The following is an 18866-nucleotide window of genomic DNA, read 5'->3' as shown; positions in this document are numbered from 1 at the left end:
TAAGCGATTCTTGGTTGAATATTTTTCGTTTAAATTCTCCCTCTCTAAAATGGCGACAAAGCACCGTTTTTGGTTCGCCATAACCAGAACTTTAGATAGCGTAGTGGCACTGAGACCCACGTTAGTTTAGGTTAATCCAGGTTAGTTCGGGGGGGGGGGGGGGGGGATAAATTCTCGAAGTACGATTACCCTTAAAGTGGGAAGGCCGATGGGCAGAAAAAGAGGCTTATTGTATGCACTATCCTGTCATCTGTCCTGTATCGAGCTTGAATAGAGTTCTAAAATATAAAAAATATATCGACGATGGCCGTGGAGGTGATAGCTGGCCTACCTCTCATAGACTTAAAAGTAAAAGAGAGAGTGAATGCAGAGAATGGTGGAGGAGAGGTGTATGAACAGGATGAAAGAAAAATGATGGAGAATGAATGGCCAGGTAGATGGGTGCTGTACAAGGGCTGGACGAAGTGCTTCGCCGTAAGAAGCTGAGGAAACACAGAGTGGGGTACCATAGTTTTACATGACCAAAATCATAACGGAACACTGATGTTTTGCATTCTATTTGAAGATAGGGAAGTCTCATTCAGACAAATGTTGGTAATGTGAAAAAGCAATACAGTGGAACACAGTAAGTTGAAACGCTCAGAGTTCGAGGGTCACTATAATGAGAAAAAAAGATAAACGACGAAAACCGTAGAAGAACCAGTGTAGTACTATAGTAAGATAAGCGACTGGAAGATTTGCGCCGCTCTCCCTTTTAAAGTTATGCAAGGGGAGGCCCCCGGTGAGAGAAAAGGGAAACTTGAGTGGGGAAACCCCTTAATAGGGTAGGTACATAGAGCGACTGTTGCATACGTCACAACTAGCCACAATACGGCCGAAGGAGGAAGAGGGCCCGGGGAAAGTCCCACACTACCCTAACGAGAGAAAACCAAACTGGGTGCCTTAGGAAGATTTCACTTCCCAAAGGGAAAAATGGATTAGTTCAGATGATTTTCTACGTGCGGATTTAGGCCATAAAAATAGGAATTCGATGATGGCATAATTTAAAAAAATATTTGGGAATGATAACAATTATATGATAATAAATTCACCGACTTTGCATACATAGTCAAGCTTCTGGAACAGTTCTATCGGCCTCGAATATGTTTATTAGCGAACTTCTTAAAGCAGATTTATATGCATGTATGTATATAGAACAAAATTGATGTGATGCTGAATACCGTAGCCTGAGTTCTCTCTCAAGAAATTCGAGGATTTTCCCTTCATGTAAACACTTGCTCCCAGTCCAGTTCTTTACCCAACTTTTTCTATATATGGATATACCATATTTTCCCAAAATTCATCTCTTTTAACGCTGCAAGATTCCCTAAATATTAATCGCTTAGGGCCCATATAGCATTTAAATAAGCCGAATAAATCCATGTTAACGCGCGTAAACATCATCAAATGCTAATCTCGACCATCTATATAAACCATGCAAATGATCGAGACCTCCAGACAACACAGTGCCTCACACAACAACCATCACCAACCGGTTGTCTCCAAGCATCCTTACCACCATGATTTCCTTCCTCACTCTCGGCCTCATCGCCTGCATCCTGATGGTATTAGTTGTCACGGCGATTTTTAACCAAAAGAAGCAAGAAGTTATTTCGGCAGACCTCCCCCGCGAGCCACCATCCCCAGCTAAATTGCCCCTAATTGGGCATTTGCACCTCTTGGGAGGCTACGAAGTGCCCTATCAGGCGTTCACGGACCTGCGAAATAAGTTCGGAGATGTGGTCAAGCTGCAGTTGGGGTCTGTGAAATGTGTGGTGGTCAACGAGCAGAAGAAAATTAGGGAGGTTTTGGTCACACGGGGACACCACTTCGATTGCAGGCCCAATTTTGAGAGGTACCAGCGGTTGTTCTCTGGGAATAAAGAGAATTGTAAGTCCAATTTTGAGTTTTTAAGGGAGACTTTACATGCGTTGGTTTATTTGGTGATACAGCTTTAGCTTTCTGCGATTGGTCGACGACTCAGAAGACTCGCAGAGACATGCTGAAAGCCTACACTTTCCCCAGGGCTTTTACTAACAAATTCATTTCATTGGACAATCTAATTAGCAGCACCTCTCAGAGATTAGTTTACCAAATTCAAAATGATGGATTATCAGTGGAGTTGAAGCCCTTGCTCATGAGGGCTTGCGCCGATATTTTCCTGACGCATTTCTGCTCCAAGAGCTTCACATGGGTTGATTCAAATTTCGGGAAAATGGTGGAGGACTTCGACGAGGTTTTTTACGAAGTCAATCAGGGCTACGCCGCGGATTTTCTACCCTTTTTGCTGCCCTTACATCAACGCAAAATGCAGGTAAGATTCGCTTCCCGTACTTATATTTGACTTTCAAAACAACGAGAAGTATTAATGAGGAACGAGTGAAAACAGGAAATGTAGCGTCGGGATTTTCTTTTTTATTATACATTTGCACTTGATGGTGGATTCTGGTTAAGCATGTGCTGCGCGGTTGTGCGTCACCCAGTTTGATTGGCATATGTATGTTAATAGAGTTGTCGCTTAGGAACAGAGTAGTAGGATTTCTTAAACGAGTCCTGAACATGTACCTTATAGCAATTTCGACTAGGATCTTTTATATGAGGAAGGAAAATAATAACTAAAACATCATGAAAGAGTATGAAATTGAGATTACAATAAACAATTTTGATATTATGATGAAAGTGACTTGTAAATTCACCTAAAAAAGTCAATTTGAGGTATCACTAAATATGCATTTGAATATCTAATCTGCTCCACCTTTTTGTCCAGAGGATGAACGCTCTAACCCACGAAATAAGGAACTTTGTCAACACTGAGGTAATTAAGAACAAATTTGAGACTTACGACGTCGACTTGGAGCCATCTGATTACCTAGAAAGCCTCATCCGATACGTTAAAATGCAGAACAACAATGATGACCAAAAGCACTCTTCTATGGATTGGGAGACTGCTTTATTTGCTCTTGAGGATATTATTGGTTCGTTTTATTACTTAATCCCGTAACTTTCGAAGATATTTTTTAACGTTTTAGGGGGTCATTGCGCCGTGGGCAACTTTCTGACAAGGCTCTTCGCCTTTTTGGTGCACGAGCCGCAGGTGCAGCAGAAAATCCAAAAAGAAATAGATACTTTCATAGGCTCAGAACGTGCTGTAAGCATTTCAGACCGGAATCAGCTAGTGTATACTGAGGCTGTTATTTACGAGGCCATCAGACTGATTTCTTCACCCATTGTCCCAAGGGTGGCAAACCAAACTAGTTCTATTGGAGGTATTTTACACATTTACACACGTAACTTATGTTATTACATTTTATAAATTTCTTCAAGGATACAAAATTGAAAAGGGCACAGTGCTATTCCTGAACAATTACCATTTGAACATGTCCGAACAACTCTGGGAATCGCCAGAAAAGTTTGTCCCAGAGCGATTTATCCGGCAGGAGAAATTATTTAAACCGGAGCATTTTTTGCCATTCGGAGGAGGGCGCAGGAGCTGCATGGGGTACAAACTAGTGCAGTTGATCTCTTTCGGCATTTTAGCAGCTGTTATGCAAAACTTCAATTTAAAACCTTTAGAATGCGAGAACTACCGCATTCCAGGGGGGTCGCTGGCTATAAAGAAGAAAACATTTAGTTTTAAGTTGGAACAACGATCAACGGAGCAGCAATGAAGTACTTAATCCACGTGTTTCGTACCGCGAAAAGTATTAAAATAGGTGTAAGTGTGCAAATAACGCAGAGGGATGTTTCTGGTAATTTGCATATTTCAACTTTAGTATATGCACAAAGTTTGTCAAAAATACTGCAGTATTATATTTCGCGAGATATAAATGTTTTCAAGGCTTTTACAAATTTCTTTGTAAGTGATGAATGATAAGAACTGATGTAAGATTTTTAATATAAGGTGTTAAGCTGCTTAAATATTAAATACTTACTGTAGTAACATTCTTTTATTGGTCCCTATATTCGAGCACATCAATTCAATTTAAACCAAACTTAATTTAAAAGATGCTGGATGTCTTCTTGATTAAGTGGTGGAGGGAATTTGTACAATAAAATAATTGAAGATAACATGGTGAATGACAATCATTTTTCAAATCTAACAATAAAAATCCAGTGGCCGCCTTCATTAGAGTCAATATTTGTGAAACTGTTGCGATTTTTACTGAAGGACCCTTCTAAAACATTTTCAATTAGAGTAATAACACTTTAGCGGGTTATCATAGATCAGGCAATTATTTATGTGACGATAAGGTCACTTAGCTGAGAAATTTCCTTCAAGATATTGAAATTTTTTCCCTGAGCCTTAACATATGCTTAAAGACATCTATGTGCTTTAGAATCAAGCGAAATAGGGTCTCAGTTTTACACGTAGAAAAAATCATTTGAGGTTAATATAACAAACAGACCCAAAAGCGATTCTCTCAAGACGCGATTCTTAAACATTTAAAAGCGGGAACCAGGTACCGAATTTTGTTTAAAGCGATATGTCGTTTATGGCCATTATTGAGGACACGAGCAACACAAAGTTCCTGGACGTTTTTTGAAGGCCTTTTAATGCGAACTAAAGCAATATATTAAATTTCTCCGTACATAAACAAACAATTAAATAAGTTTTTATGCACCAGAACGTGAATGCAAATTCCCTAAGTAATAGATAATTAAGTATTATTTGGAGGGGTATTCCAATGATCTTGCAAACCTTAACATTGACCATGTACCGCGGACAGTACCATGAATCGTAATGGATAATTCGCCAACAAAGCGACGAATGAGATACGACCGTGGCCGTATTTTGACAAAGGTGACTGATACACTTAAAACCCACGCATCGTATACTTAATCGAAATGATTTCTTTTCTTTGCTTATTATTGATGGTTATCTGATTGGCATTTTATTTGAGCGTCTGAGAAGGGCCAAAAAAAAGAAACCTGCATTAATATGCAACAATGATTTAAATTTTTCTGTACGAAATCATGTCCCTGGCAAAGTTAACAAGACATTCGTATTTTAGCTCTAAGTGGTCTGATGTCGTTTCTCAGCTACTAGGTAAAAGTTAACTATGGAGTACGCCTTATCTGATGGTTCCAAAGCCGTTTGCTTCTCTGCCGCTTAAGCAAAATCATCGCGAGCTGAAGAAATCTTCTTACCTGAAGAAAATTGTAATTTTTAAAATTCAATATTTATTGGTTTCAAGTAGTTGTTTTTCAAATCGTGTCTTACCGTCGGCAGTCGATCTAGGGCAAATTATATCGCCGCCACTGGTCTTTCAGCTCTTGCAAAGCTTTTCAGTTAGGAAAGCAACTGAAAGGCTTTCCGAGAGTTGCCACAGCCCTTAAGCCCCATTTTATGGATCTTATCACCTTGATTGACGTATAATTAATTATAAGTGGGTGACTGATATGGTGACGAAATTCCAGAAGTGTGAGTGCTTTTGTTTCGACGGGATTACAAAACGCGCTCGCCGCGGTCCTGCAATAACAGTCCGCAAATTACCACCGCGGCGGTACTCGTAGCACAAGGTGGGTGCAAACGTAGGTACCACATCATTAGGAAAGTACTCAAGTTCTATCAGTGCATGATCATCAATTGGAGCTAAAAAAATCCTGGATTTCGGTTCCCGCACGCCTCGGTTCTTGAGATATGTTTTAAAATTAAGAAGGAGCAGAAGGTAAGTTTTGTGAAAGTACTATTTTAGCGTTCCAAATATATTGTTTTATCTTTTTTTCTAGAATCATGGTTCCCTTGTTTAACAAAATTGGAAAATTCTGGGAATTTGGTGGTGGACGAATGGTAAGTTGCTTTGAGTATATTTGATGTTGAACAACATGCGATTCATAAAGATGCTATTAAAAACTTCAAAGCCAAAATGTTAGCTCGTGAAAGCAACTTTTTAAATTCTTCATTCGTGGAATAACTGCAGTAAGCCGGCTTTTAAAAGCCTATACCAGTTTACGAGTGTCCCTGCCATTCGTTCTAACCCAAAACGTCTTGCCATTGGCAACTACTTCTTCGACTGTTTCCGAACAAATATGATCGTGCATGGTTAACTGGGAACCTGCAAATTCATCCTTACTTTTACAATTCACAGCAGTTAAAACGAGAAATATCTAAAACTGGGAATTACCTTAAAATTAAGACTTGCAGCAACAAAATGTTTTGATTTGTCGAAGACTCTAATTATTATTACCCAACACATAAATTAAATGCCTCGAATGAGTTCATAATAATTCCTCGGAGTCATTTGGCAAATTGCAATAATTAACGCGGTATTATCTGAAAAATTGTTATGGTTAAATGCGCGTCGCTATATATAATATTTGATAATTAGAAAGCACGTGTGAATTTTAGTAAAATGCCTGTTTATTTAACGAATTAGGTACCATTGATCAAAGTATGCTTTTCCTGTTTGGTCTAATATAATAGTAGAAAGTTTCCGAAGTCCATTATCTGCTTATTGCAGCCTGTTTGAGTGACCCAAACCGTCAAATATTTGAAACTTAATTGAATTTTAACAACACCGAGAGGATATACAGATTAGATATAGTTTAAAGCAGTTTATACGAAAATTGGGAACATTAGTTCAAGAGCACATCTTTATAGATCCAATGCCTGATGAGGCGCGATTTTGGCACAAGACTTTACACCCAGCACATATAGGTGTTTCCGAACGGTTGCACCCAAGCTATTTGATCCAATTTCGTAATTTCTGGTAAATTGAAATGTTCGATAGCCTTGGAAAAAGCGAAAATGAAACCTTGATCTTGACTTAAAATGAAGGTGGACATGCCTAGCTGTGCTGTTTCCGCTTACAGTTTCCGAGATAATACGCGCTCTCATATGTAAATGGGATTTATTGTCCGAAGGTAGTTTAATGTAATGTTGTTTTCCTAATTAATGCGGGACATGTCGGAATTGAGGAAGAATTGACACTTTAAGTCAGCGGAAGTAGGTAGATGATGTGTTTTTAAGTATATGTTGTTAAAATATATTTAAAATATCTATGTAAAATTCACAGATGCGTAAGGTACCTCACTTACACATCAAAAGCGGCTCACAAAGTGGCGCCAAATTATCGCCTAAAAGCACCTGAGTCAGTCCGACACACTGACAAAGACGGTGATAAAAGTTGGCCATTTTGTCGCACTAAGTGAGCACTTTTTGAATAGAATAAAATTAGTTACATTTTGCACGTAAATTCAGTTTTCATCAAACCTTGAATGAAATACAAGTGTCACTCCATAAATAGATATTTGGTAAAAAAATGTACTTAATGTTGAGATTAATATCCCTATTTAAAATCTTCAAGAATATCAAAAACAAATTGTCATCATGTATAAGAATAATGCACATGAATTGTTGTCTGATGATTTTTATCAGTATTCTATAAACTACTCAATCAGCACCAGTACAACTACAAAACATGTCAAGTACAAGTCAGTAAGTGGTACCATACGCAAGGATATTTGTATGCGTAAGTACATATTACTAGTATAGTAAGTACATTTTCCCTCAAAACTTATGTTTATAAAGTAATGTACAAGGAGTACAAATTACATACCAGCACCATCTAGGAAGATAACATTCTCATTAGCAACAAGTATTCGTAAAAATTCTTCATAAGCACCATCAACTGTAGACTAAGAGACTCGTGGTTGATGTGCCAAGTGCGAAGAGTACCTAACAGTAATTAGAAACCACTATTACCTAAATCCTAAGATTGCGACTTCGCTACAAAATAATAGAAAGCTTCCTTATTTCTGTTTTTATGCAGATCCCTGGTTGCCCATACAAAAACCGGCACTTGTGAATTTTTTCAATCCATTATTCATAGCCATCCTGACAGGTAAACTTTTGCAACTTCAGATATTGTCTAACATCCTCGAATTAATTTGTTTCAGTTCATAGTTACTTCCTCTATGTATACACGTTTGCAACACAATATTGCATACCAAATTACTTTTTTCGTCTCTCTTCCTCTTACAGGTTATCGCAGCATTCTGCGCTCATTCCGTAGGGATTTCCATAGGTATTACGCAGGGATATAGTGCAATATGGTTGCCCCAACTCAATACTTCGCAGGAGTTTAATTTGACTGCAGATCAGAGAAGCTGGTTGGGTAAGTTGGTTCGAAGTCAGGTTTACAATCTTGCAATTCCTAATGAAGAAGAGAATAAGTATGCGTTAGTAAAGGAGAGAGTAAAATACATTACGAAGTAACAACTTTGTTGGAGAAATAACATTAATATTGCTACATTTCTCGCGGGTTCGACGATACGAAAGACATCTCAAACTTCTCGGGGCTCGACAAAATTTATTTCAACCGAAATGCAACGATACATAACACGTAAATTACTTAAGCAGCGCTTTAAACTACTTTTACAAGTACTTTTGCTTGTCTTAGGTCTTGCCTAATATTCAATCCAACTCTGACGGCCGATGGCGTATGATCCTCTCATACAAGGTGTCCGCTTTTTGAGCCCAACTATGGGAACCTCGATAACCATAAAAGATATGAGGTCAGTTGAACTGGAGTAAAGTCGCGTAATTTGAAGTTCAAGAATGTGTCGTTTCAAAATTTTGGAAAATTCAGAGGTATTTGAAAAAAACTGAAATTTTGGAAAAACCGTATTATTTTTTCCTTCAACTTTCTACCTCTTATGGTTGCAGAGATAGCAGAGGTAAGGCACCGAATTTGGGACATTCTGTATCATTTAAATAGATTGTCGCTGTTAAGACCTGTGTCTTATTAAACCCAAGTTAATGCGACCAACCGTGCCTTCCGATATAAACAATTTTTGTATAATATATGTATCTACTGTTACGTGTTATTCAAGTCTTTTTTAGGCACTTAGTGGTACCACATTTCTGAGAGTTTTTGTCGATACTTCTTTACCACATAAATCATAAGTTTTTACCAATAAACCTTAGCTATAGTCACAAAGGTTGTTTGTTACTTTTGCACGAAATTATGCCACTGAGACTATGCATTCAGGATGATTCGAACGTGATTATCCAGCCTTCGAGAAGCTTCATACGTGTTTCTAGTCCCTTAATCCGGAATAATCGTGGGTTCAACAATAAATTGGGAGTCCTTTTAACTGAACCAACCTTTCACCTCAACAACTACTTTATAACTAAAAATTAACAAAAAAATTTAATTAAAAAACGGGAGAAGCACAATACAACACCTGACCTTCTTTTGTTCGAAGAAAGATTAAAACGTCAGAGCTGCCATGGAAGTGAATTGCTGGTGGTCTATTTGCAAATCGTGCTAAATGCATTAGAGTTCAAGTTGAAGGTTTCCGAGTGCACAATGCACACGCAATAAAAAGGAAATTAAAATTTTGTACTAATTACATGGCCGCCTACCTCCGATCATTCAAAATTGCAGGATTAAATTTGCTAAAAATCCATGTTTAACACGTTATTGTTATGTTGACTTTTCGTGCGGTTAATGGCCAACAAACATAGACGCTGTAATTACCAATTAAAAATCAAAATTTATAAGCTCGTCAGGATTGAAAATTTGTTGCTAGGGACCGCTGCAATAATATTGCTTTATCATCTAATAACAGGAGGATATGACAAATTATGCTATTTTTTTGATAAGGGAATATTGACAAAAATGCCCGATTTACGAAAATTTACAATTTTTATTATGCACAGTTCATTAAGCAAGTTTTAAATAATGATTTCACGCTATATAAGCTACTATAATAATTTTCCCTTGCAAATTTGACGTCTCTAAAATTACTGCTTTATCATTCATCAAATTTGTTAATTGCATTAAACCACTTACACTCTGTCAACGCAGTGAATATATCCTGATGTAAGTACCTAATTAATTTGCGAAAATTTCATTGAGTAAAACCTCCACATATCGGAAGGAGACAAGTTAAAAATCAGGTTTACATTTAATACCACAATAACATGAAAAATCAGGCTTATATGTATGTGAAATTCAAGGTCCGTTGCCCTAAGTCTAGCCGATATTATTTCGCGCTGAGGATTTCTATAGGAAAAAAATCGCCTTTACAATACAGCAATTAAATATGATTTACAACAGTCAATAAGTATTTCCTATTATATATATATAATTTATTTCCTTTACTTATGAAATATTTAATTCTATTTTTTATTCTTTAAAAAAATGATGAACATTTTCACACCTCAAATACGAATATTTGCAGCAAGTTTAGGAGCAGTGACTAACCCAATAGGCAGCATTGCTTCAGGAGTGCTAGCCGAAGTGTGGGGCAGAAAACATTCTATACAAATCAGCAGTGTTCCCTTTATCGCTGGATGGATGCTTATAGGACTGAGTAGAGACGTTCCTTGGCTCTATGTTGGCAGACTGATCACAGGAATTGCAGCGGGTAGGCGCACGAACACAATCAAAATTAAATGAAAATATGGTGTTTGATTCAGGAATGTCTACTGCAAGTTTCACGTACGTAGGAGAAATTGCCACGCCAGATACCAGAGGGTTTCTGCAGACTTTGAGTCCTATTTTCGCCAGTTTGGGTATATTACTCACCTACGTATTGGGGTATTTGACTTCCTGGAGGACTATTGCCTTTATTAGCGTTGTTTTCGCCATTTTGACTTTGGTAAGTGAAATGTCTATAAGCTTATTCTAATATTTGTAGAATTCTTTAGTAAGTATTAAGGCGTCACTTTTCCTTCACCATCTTATCAAGAATCACTTTCCCCAATTAAATAGACTTCAATTTTAATTCTAATCATTATTTTTTCAGATTTCAATGCAGCTATTGCCTGACAGCCCCGCCCATCTAATAAAATCCCATGCTGGCCCAATAACACGCAACTGCAAAGCGTACAAATCCTACGTTTACTTCAACAGAAATGTGGCCACTGCTGAGCAAGAAATTAGGGAACTCACTACACGTGGGTAGACGTACTTATTACCTTAATACTTTTTATGTTCGATTTGGATTTTAGGAATAAACAGTTCTGAAAAGGTCCAGCAAAAATCTCTTAGAGAACTATATTTGAGCCCAGAAACTGTGAAGCCTTTCTTCATCCTAGTGGTGTTGTTCTTGCTGCAAGAGTTAAGTGGAATTTACACCATCCTCTACTACGCTGTTCAATTCATCGAGGAAACGCACTTGAAAATCAACGATTATTTATCGAGTATTTTCGTGGGAATAATTCGGTTCGTCATGTCTATAGTGTGCGCTTTGCTCATCCAGAAAATAGGCCGCAAGACCCTCTGCACTTTTTCCAGCTTAGGAATGACTATATCAGTATTAGTACTCGGACTTTACGTGAAATACTACGAAATTAACAGCACGAAAACAAGAATCTTAACTTTACTCCCTCTTGTTTGCATCATATTTAACGTGTTTTTTTCCATGATGGGAATGCTGCCCATACCTTGGGTTCTAGTAGGCGAAATGTTCCCCCTTAGAGTGCGACCTATCATGGCGGGTGTGGTGATATGCATCGCTCAGACCTTCATCTTCGTTTGTGTTAAAATGTACACTAGTATGGTGGATTTCTTAGGATTTAGTGGGACTATCTTTAGTTTCTTCGCAGCGTCAGCTTTGGCAATGATGTATTCTAAGTATGTACTACCAGAGACGAAAGGGAAGACCCTCGATGAAATCGAGGCCTACTTTAGGGACTCTAGGGATAGTGGGAGAAAAATTAGTGGAGTTAGCAATAGAGGTTTTAGTGTTAGTTCGGAGAATATGTCCGTAGTAGTGCGGTGATACTGGCTGTTGTTTGTTACAGGGCATGAATGAGTTACATTGTGTTGAATTGTTGTATGGAGACTGCTAGATTAATAATAAGTGTTAGATCTTTCATAAAGATTGTGTATATAGTAGTACTGACGTTGGTTTATTAAGAATTTAAAGCAATTTTGTAATTCAGTTGATTGCTACGTTTTTATACGGTTAAAGAGAAATTCGAAAATGGAAATTGAACTTTTCTTACGAATCGATCACGTTATTTCTGTAAACAGGTATATTCAAGATTAGATAAATTATTTTCCGTTCAGCCAAAATTTATCCTTCAATATCGAAAAATTGATTTATGAAGCTGTCTCCTTTCAGGATACCCATCGAAATATGTTTTGGACACAATGTCGGAGTTATTATTACTTTGAATAAAGTATTCCAACATATCATCTTTTTATTTCGTAAGACATTTTGCCAATAAATATGGCCGAATATTAAGCATAAAATCATACACTTGCTGCATGAGAAATAGATAACTTACAGTTTGTTAATTATTTTTTCAATAAATCACAATGGTGTTCAGCCACACCTCCTACCGCTCGAAAAACCATTGAGCCCTTTAAACATCCAATCCTTAAAATCAAGTTTTTTAAATTAAAGAAATATAAAAAGAAGTTGATACATTTTATACATGAATCACGCATAGTATCATCGAATCTTGATATCTTGTGGAAGACTCAGGATACATAGATTATTCTAGTACTGCGTGATTGAAATTATTTTCTCATCAGAAAACATGATAAAACTCCATAAATTAATCTGGTTTACTTATTCATGAGCATATCTCACCTTCTTCATTTATTTTCATACATAAAATAAAATATTATATACCAAGGTTGTGAACTACATTATTATGACTGGAACGTCAAATTTAAATCCCGAAGCACTGAGTTGAGAGATTTAAGACGTGAGAGTCATAAGCAATTAAGTAATCCCTGTGTATTATATAGTTTTTTCTATTTGTAACATTAACTAAATTTTATAAAATTACGATAAACTTACCTAAATTAAGCATGAATTAGATCCAAAACACATAAGATAAAATCTTGAATCGTTACATCTGCGACGTTTCATTTGACATCAAACTAGGTGAATAATGAGTCATATGCGTGTGATTGTTGACCTGTTACTCAGATATTTTAGAAAAGAAATGAAAAAATGTATTTTACAGTCCGACACAGAATAATGGTGTCTTTTAAAGCTAATGGAGGGAAAAATATATTGCTAGCACCACATCGATTTCTGCTATTTGAATTTCCAAGTCTAGTTCTTGTCCTGTTCGTAGAACCTGAAAAACTAGTTCTCTCTTTGACTTTTATAGCTATATGAAGTAGATGATCTCTGAAATCATTTGCTATTCTTTTCTATTTGATAGCACAGGACGTTTTTCTTCGCCAGAAAAATGGGGTTCTTGCTAATTCCCAATTCTGTTGAAACATTCCGCATACTGATGCCACCTCTAAAATGAACATGTATTGGGGTTTCGTGCTCGAGTCGAGGACTGATTTTTCCAATAGGATGTGCACGAAGCTTGGCTCATTAAACTAGGGCCTTCCTGTAGAAATAAAATAATCTGTAATAACTTCGAATAACATATTATACTCTTAGTTTTTCAACTTAATAAAAATGAATCATAATCATCATTACCAATTATCACAAACCAGATCCCTCGATCTCCCCTCCAGCCCCATGTAGCCATGTAGTCTCCATCAGAAGCGACTGAATGAGGGGCGAATCGATTTTCTGCGCCGGCCACGAACTCGGTGACGTCACGGGCACAGACGATCCGCATTTGTTTTCCGGCTCCCGAGTCATCCGAGACCCGATTCCTGCGTTCCAGGAAATCGAGACGTTCTTTTGTTTCGCGATCGGGAGATCCATCCGTGGAGGCTGAGGTAAGTTTATATGGGTCAAAATGGGTGATTTAACGATTTTTGGGAGTTGGAAAGTGTTTTTTTCAAAAGAAATATGCAGTTTAAAGAATAAATGTTTGTATTGTCTTGTACTGGGAAGTGAATAAGGGCTGTCGATACTAGGTTTTTATTTTTTGTTGTTCAAGGTTGTGCTCGAGGTTAAATGTGAGGTGATTTATTTTTAGATATTGCAAGTTTTGTTTTGTGTCTGTTATAATATCTTTATTAATAAAGGTAAAATCGTAGCATTTTTCAGAATTACTTGTCTATTCGTGTTAGGAAAAATAAGTGAGGATTGGATAATCCTGGAGATGCCATTCAGGCTTATGAAAGTCTTGGAAACAATGTAGTTTGAAGTACGATATTGAAAGTAAATTTCGAAGTTTTGGATAAAATTAAAAAACTTTCTAAACAGTTTAACATTCTTGATAAGCTTGGCATCACTGGTGGTCTCTCTGATAGCATACTAAAATCACGAGTTGCCGTAAAGAAACATGCTTTTTCTAAAAACAAAAGATGGGGGCTGCGTTGCCATTTTTTGGACTTCGAAAGAATTTTTTACTGTGGAACTTTTGTCTTGCTTTACGTTTTCAGTGAAACCATTCCTTATAGTGAAACTATAAAAATTGACACCCTGTATTATATATTTCGCTACCATAGAATTATTACATTTGATATCAAGATGGCACTTTTTTTCAAACAAATGCTTTCACCCCAATTTAATGACTCATATTCACACACAGGGAGGGGGGAATTTCTAGGAGTACAGGTGTATATTTACCCTAATGTTTCAACCCTTATATTAAGGTGCGTGAGTCATTAATAATCTCAATAAAACGCGTTTGACTTTTTACATGCGAATGGTTTCATTATAGGAACCTCTATCAGTATCAATATCAAATTGTCGCGGACAAGTAAGCAGAGAAAGCTCTTTCCTCCCTTCGCTGCAATAAATTAAATTTACCACAGTTATAGCCGATTGTGGATTATTGAATTTCCTTTCTAGACAAAGATCAGCAATTTTAATGTAATAAAAAGAAATTCGCCATGGTATACTCATGGATTATGGGGCTCTCCCTGGTGGCCTTTGGCTGTACACAAAACTTGGAACTCCAAACATCCCTTAACCTTGATTATAGAGGTAAGTTTCATATAGCTCAAAAAATCTAATAAACCCCTATTTTTAATGACGGGATCTAGGTTCTGACCTCTTTGTAGGTCAAAGTTCAATCCATAAGAGGAATTAACCGGATCACTGATTTTATGATATATTGCTTTTAAAGTTCACTCTTTTGACATTTTACTATTTCCGCTCTTTGCCATAACATTTAATCTATTTTTAAACAGATACCACAGAGTCACCCAGAATTGCCACCCCTGTAACCGAGATAGTTTCCGATAAGACCAGCGAAAAGCTCATTGCTAACAGCTTTAGAAACGCTCTAAATTTTCTCATATCTCAAAGGTACTCATTCTTAATTCTTCAACATAAAGTAAAATATTTATAATATGTTTGTAAAATAGAGAGAGTGATTGGGGTTGGCGCAATGATACCCCAAAGGTCCTAACAGCGTTGAAACTTATGCAATCATACGGAGACCTTTTGAAAGGGTTGTTGCCAAGTGCCTTGGAATTACAGCTATCAAGCAAGCAGATGGAAGTTGAAATTGTAATCATGTTGTGGAGGTCTGGTTAGTTTAATCTTTAATCCGAATAAAACTGATTTAAGACGTATTTTAAAGACATCATGAAGTCCCAATTTCTCCAGTGCAACTGGCTGAATACTGCCTCTCATTGAGCGCCCTTTGCTACGACCCCAGACAATTCCATGGGCATGATTTAATTGGGACTTTGCAGCACCATGAAGCTCCAATGGATCTTGGTTTGTAAAGTATTTTATGCATTTAGTTGAGTTAGAACGTTGTTGTAAGATTTTTTACATTAGCAGTAGTATAGAGGAGATGTCAATTGATCTTGGTAGCTGCGTTCAAAATTCGCGCTATTGAGATCACATTTTAACGCCAAATAAGATGCAATTTTTCCTCTACTTTCTCAACTAGATTTCGCCTACTCTACGTTAGCAGCCTGCACTGCCAGGGCACACGTCCGGAAAAAGCAAATCCGAAGATTGCTGGACATTGCCAACACAGCCAAAGACCACAACATCGGTAAGATTGTCCGCAAAGCCATAAATTCACCCCCATCGCCCATAATCACCCCAGTTCCCCTCGACTTCTCCACAAGTATTGTTCTTCACGGCTTTTAGATACAGTCGCCATGACCATTTTGGCCTTAAGGTGCATCGTAATGGACCATCGCCACAGGAATCTGCAGCACTCCCTCAGGAGGCCCAGCATTGGATTGGCCAGACAACAGCAACCCGATGGAGGATTCGGGAATTTATATAATACGGCCTTGGTCATGCAGGTATCGGCTTTGTTTCACTGCCGCTTCAGCTCATTTCGATGCCAACCGAACTTTATCTATTAAATACGAAATCAAATTTCAACGTTCCTTTCTTCTTTAGGCTTTAGATGACTTAACAGAGCTAAAATCGTATTGGAACAAAACGGCTGCCAGATCCTATTTGGAGTCCCGGCAAGACCCTGATGGGGCATATACAGACGCGGGGCTCACCTCTGATGTGCTCTTAGCCCTTATCGACAAGGGGCTAGGGGAAATTCGGCTTTTGGAGTGTGGAAGACATGATGCAGACTACGAAAACAATGGTGATAAAATGAGACTTCAAGGTTTGCTGGTTAACACTAGGTTTTGCAGTGGAAATTGAGGGCCTGACCAAATCTCTATCATCTCACGGCAACGACAGCGAAATCAGGAATGTTACAATTACCTACACGCTCTGGATTGGGTCGAATGTTACCGAAAATTTCACCATTTCCATTACGGCGCCTAGGAATACTTCATTTTATTCTGTCATGCAGGTAATAAGTGAAGAATTTCTTGTAAATTTACTATAAATTGTTAAAAGTGGTTAGAGGCATTAAGTAAGGAAATGAAATTTCAATCTAAAATAAAAATATGAAGGCATAAAAATATTTAGGGAGAGAGCAAATGTGGCCGAAATTTCGAATATATGTTTCCTTATTCGTAACACTAATACGTCAGACAAAAATAAGAACCAGCAGACAGCCACATTCTGACGCAAATTTTTCAGATTGCTATGGAAATCGATTCTCATTTTACATTTGAGGCTACAGAATGGCCCAACGGTCATTACGTACATTCTTTAGCTGGATACAAGGAAGAACCCATGGGGTACAATTATTGGTTATTGTATAGATTGCCCGAAATTCCAGACCCATCAGTACCTCCTGCCAATCAGTTGGTAGCTCCTGTGGGTAAGTTTCGTGTTGGAAAACTCCTGCCCCTAATCCCTCTATGTAGTGATCATTGATTAATGTGATTATTTTAGGGGTGGATGATTTGCTAATAGAAGAGGGAGATCATTATCTGTTCTGGTATAAGAAATTGTAAATTTGGAGCAGAAACGCTATTAAAAAACAATCAGAGGTTCGATTTGAGTGTCTTGAAATATGTTTAATTGTTAGTGTCTTGTCCTGCTTTAATTATATTTTCTTTCAAAGAGTTAATAGTTATCTTCGTAGTATTAAGATTCATGTAAAATGCAACTTTTCAGTCTTTATTAGTCATTATTTAAGAGTTATGTCGATATATTTATACTTATATAGCTTTACTCTTCTACAGTGGGTCAAAAAAGGCAGGAATATCTCAAAAATTTTGTAACGCGATTCATTAAAATTAGGTGGATTGGATTCATCAAAACTCGTAGGACCTTGTGAAAAAGCAACAGTTCGAATTTTTGTGCAAGGAAGGGCATAAACATCGATTTTTCATTAGGTTCAATATACTTACTTGTGACAATCCCCCAAATATCATTAAATGACGTTAACCAATTTTTGAGGCAATAACGATATCCCACATTTTTCGACCCTCTGTAAAAGCTTAATACCAAGTACATGTAAAAAAAGTATATTATTCCTCACTCACTTTCATATATGTATTTAAAAATAAGGCCCTATTTCTCTTACAAATCTTGCTGGTACATTTTATGCGTAAGATTGTGTACGTATAATAAAAGCGAGTTTGGCTGACAATACCCTTTTCAAACGATTATTTCTACGTTGGAATAATATAGGAAGAGATGTAGCTTAAAGTGGCAATTGTTAATCAAAGGCAAAATTTGTTCGATTATTTTTTCTATGTGTTTATATCAATCTATAAGAGCTTCTTGTGTAATATACAACATGTGTGATCATTGCAGTGCTAATAACAATAAAGTATTCGGTTCTCTAAGGGGAGAGTCTCATTTAGTTAAAAGTTCAATGGCTAGAAGAAGCCAAAATAGCCATAGAAACGTCGGAAACAGCGTTTCCTTATATTTAGACTGCTTCTTAGTAGTTTATTATTAGAGATGGAAAAAAAGTTGAAATATGAAAATAGGTTCGACTATATTCCTAAGTGGCTAGAAAATATTGTATAAAAACAGTAGCTAAGACTAGCTATGATTTTCAGGACAAGAGTAGGAACATACGCAGCCATTCGGATTTTAGCACATACAGTGAATCAAAAAAGTATTTGCACACCCCTACTTTTTAAAATATATGAAAACTGAGGAAACCTATCGTCATTTCTAATATCATGTTACATAAGATTTACGTAAATTAGAGACAATTCATCAAAATATCTTGTAACCACGTGTATAAAAACATTATAAACGAAAAATGTATCCCAAGTAAGTATTTGCACACTTTGACATTTACTGGCAAAAATTTTGTTTATATATTTTTTGCATGAACCACAATTGTTTTTTTTTATCAAAATAAGAATCTTAGTGCTATATCTGCACAAATTCGGCCAATTTAAAATTTATCAGTATAAAGATAAGTCCGAAAAAAAATAGAACTATCCAAACGTGCAAGGATAATCTGCCTTCATGAGAGTGATAAGTTACTGAATAACGGTAAACAGTGTTAAAGTGATATTTTTGGCAGTTTGTTGTCATCAAAAGACAAAAACTAAGCCTCACTTCGAGAGACCTAGCAAACTGAACGCACGAGAAAAGCGATCTATAATTAAAGAAGCTCAAAAAATCCATACGTTAGAGCT

The 18866-nt window shown here is 37.0% G+C and overlaps 3 protein-coding genes across 4 annotated transcripts; all 3 read left to right on the top strand.

Annotated features, from left to right (window-relative positions):
- Positions 1 to 303: 303 nt before the first annotated feature.
- LOC136419401 (cytochrome P450 307a1-like) lies at positions 304 to 3926 on the top strand. The gene is made up of 6 exons (XM_066405684.1): positions 304 to 433; positions 1498 to 1929; positions 1992 to 2353; positions 2807 to 3014; positions 3069 to 3305; positions 3364 to 3926. The coding sequence occupies exons 1-6, from the start codon at positions 304 to 306 to the stop codon at positions 3705 to 3707; spliced, it is 1713 nt and encodes a 570-aa protein (XP_066261781.1). The 3' UTR covers positions 3708 to 3926.
- A 1704-nt stretch (positions 3927 to 5630) lies between these two features.
- Positions 5631 to 11911, top strand: LOC136419235 (facilitated trehalose transporter Tret1-like). Its single transcript, XM_066405439.1, has 7 exons — positions 5631 to 5708; positions 5770 to 5830; positions 8024 to 8156; positions 10231 to 10416; positions 10469 to 10650; positions 10798 to 10948; positions 11003 to 11911. Exons 2-7 carry the CDS (start codon positions 5774 to 5776, stop codon positions 11773 to 11775), a joined length of 1482 nt encoding a protein of 493 aa, XP_066261536.1. The 5' UTR covers positions 5631 to 5708; positions 5770 to 5773; the 3' UTR covers positions 11776 to 11911.
- Positions 11912 to 13573: 1662 nt separating this feature from the next.
- On the top strand, positions 13574 to 18053 carry LOC136419199 (uncharacterized protein CG3556). 2 transcript variants are annotated; one of them, XM_066405402.1, is made up of 11 exons: positions 13574 to 13700; positions 14725 to 14859; positions 15066 to 15183; positions 15243 to 15404; positions 15461 to 15600; positions 15779 to 15886; positions 15991 to 16145; positions 16246 to 16447; positions 16497 to 16660; positions 16894 to 17077; positions 17152 to 18053. In XM_066405402.1, exons 2-11 carry the CDS (start codon positions 14766 to 14768, stop codon positions 17211 to 17213), a joined length of 1389 nt encoding a protein of 462 aa, XP_066261499.1. In that variant the 5' UTR covers positions 13574 to 13700; positions 14725 to 14765; the 3' UTR covers positions 17214 to 18053. The 2 variants fall into 2 exon arrangements, with proteins under 2 accessions (XP_066261499.1, XP_066261498.1); XM_066405401.1 differs by having other exon boundaries at positions 13575 to 13700; positions 15985 to 16145.
- Positions 18054 to 18866: the final 813 nt, after the last annotated feature.

Source organism: Euwallacea similis, chromosome 2 (genome assembly GCF_039881205.1).
Source record: "Euwallacea similis isolate ESF13 chromosome 2, ESF131.1, whole genome shotgun sequence".
NCBI lineage: Eukaryota > Metazoa > Arthropoda > Insecta > Coleoptera > Curculionidae > Euwallacea > Euwallacea similis.
The sequence above is the reverse complement of the archived record's forward strand: the minus strand, read 5'-3'. Positions and strand labels throughout refer to the sequence as shown.

What these genes read in the sequence shown, in the direction of transcription:
- LOC136419199 (XM_066405401.1), top strand. Translation starts at nt 14,766, where the DNA reads ATGGTATACTCATGGATTATGGGGCTCTCCCTGGTGGCCTTTGGCTGT. An exon ending in CATTTTATTCTGTCATGCAG is followed by an intron (nt 16,661 to 16,893) that starts GTAATAAGTGAA and finishes CAAATTTTTCAG; the next exon opens with ATTGCTATGGAAATCGATTC. An exon ending in TCAGTTGGTAGCTCCTGTGG is followed by an intron (nt 17,078 to 17,151) that starts GTAAGTTTCGTG and finishes TGATTATTTTAG; the next exon opens with GGGTGGATGATTTGCTAATA.
- LOC136419401 (XM_066405684.1), top strand. Translation starts at nt 304, where the DNA reads ATGGCCGTGGAGGTGATAGCTGGCCTACCTCTCATAGACTTAAAAGTA. An exon ending in GATGGAGAATGAATGGCCAG is followed by an intron (nt 434 to 1,497) that starts GTAGATGGGTGC and finishes CGAGACCTCCAG; the next exon opens with ACAACACAGTGCCTCACACA. An exon ending in CCAAACTAGTTCTATTGGAG is followed by an intron (nt 3,306 to 3,363) that starts GTATTTTACACA and finishes AATTTCTTCAAG; the next exon opens with GATACAAAATTGAAAAGGGC.
- LOC136419235 (XM_066405439.1), top strand. Translation starts at nt 5,774, where the DNA reads ATGGTTCCCTTGTTTAACAAAATTGGAAAATTCTGGGAATTTGGTGGT. An exon ending in AATTTGGTGGTGGACGAATG is followed by an intron (nt 5,831 to 8,023) that starts GTAAGTTGCTTT and finishes TTCCTCTTACAG; the next exon opens with GTTATCGCAGCATTCTGCGC. An exon ending in TTTTCGCCATTTTGACTTTG is followed by an intron (nt 10,651 to 10,797) that starts GTAAGTGAAATG and finishes TTATTTTTTCAG; the next exon opens with ATTTCAATGCAGCTATTGCC.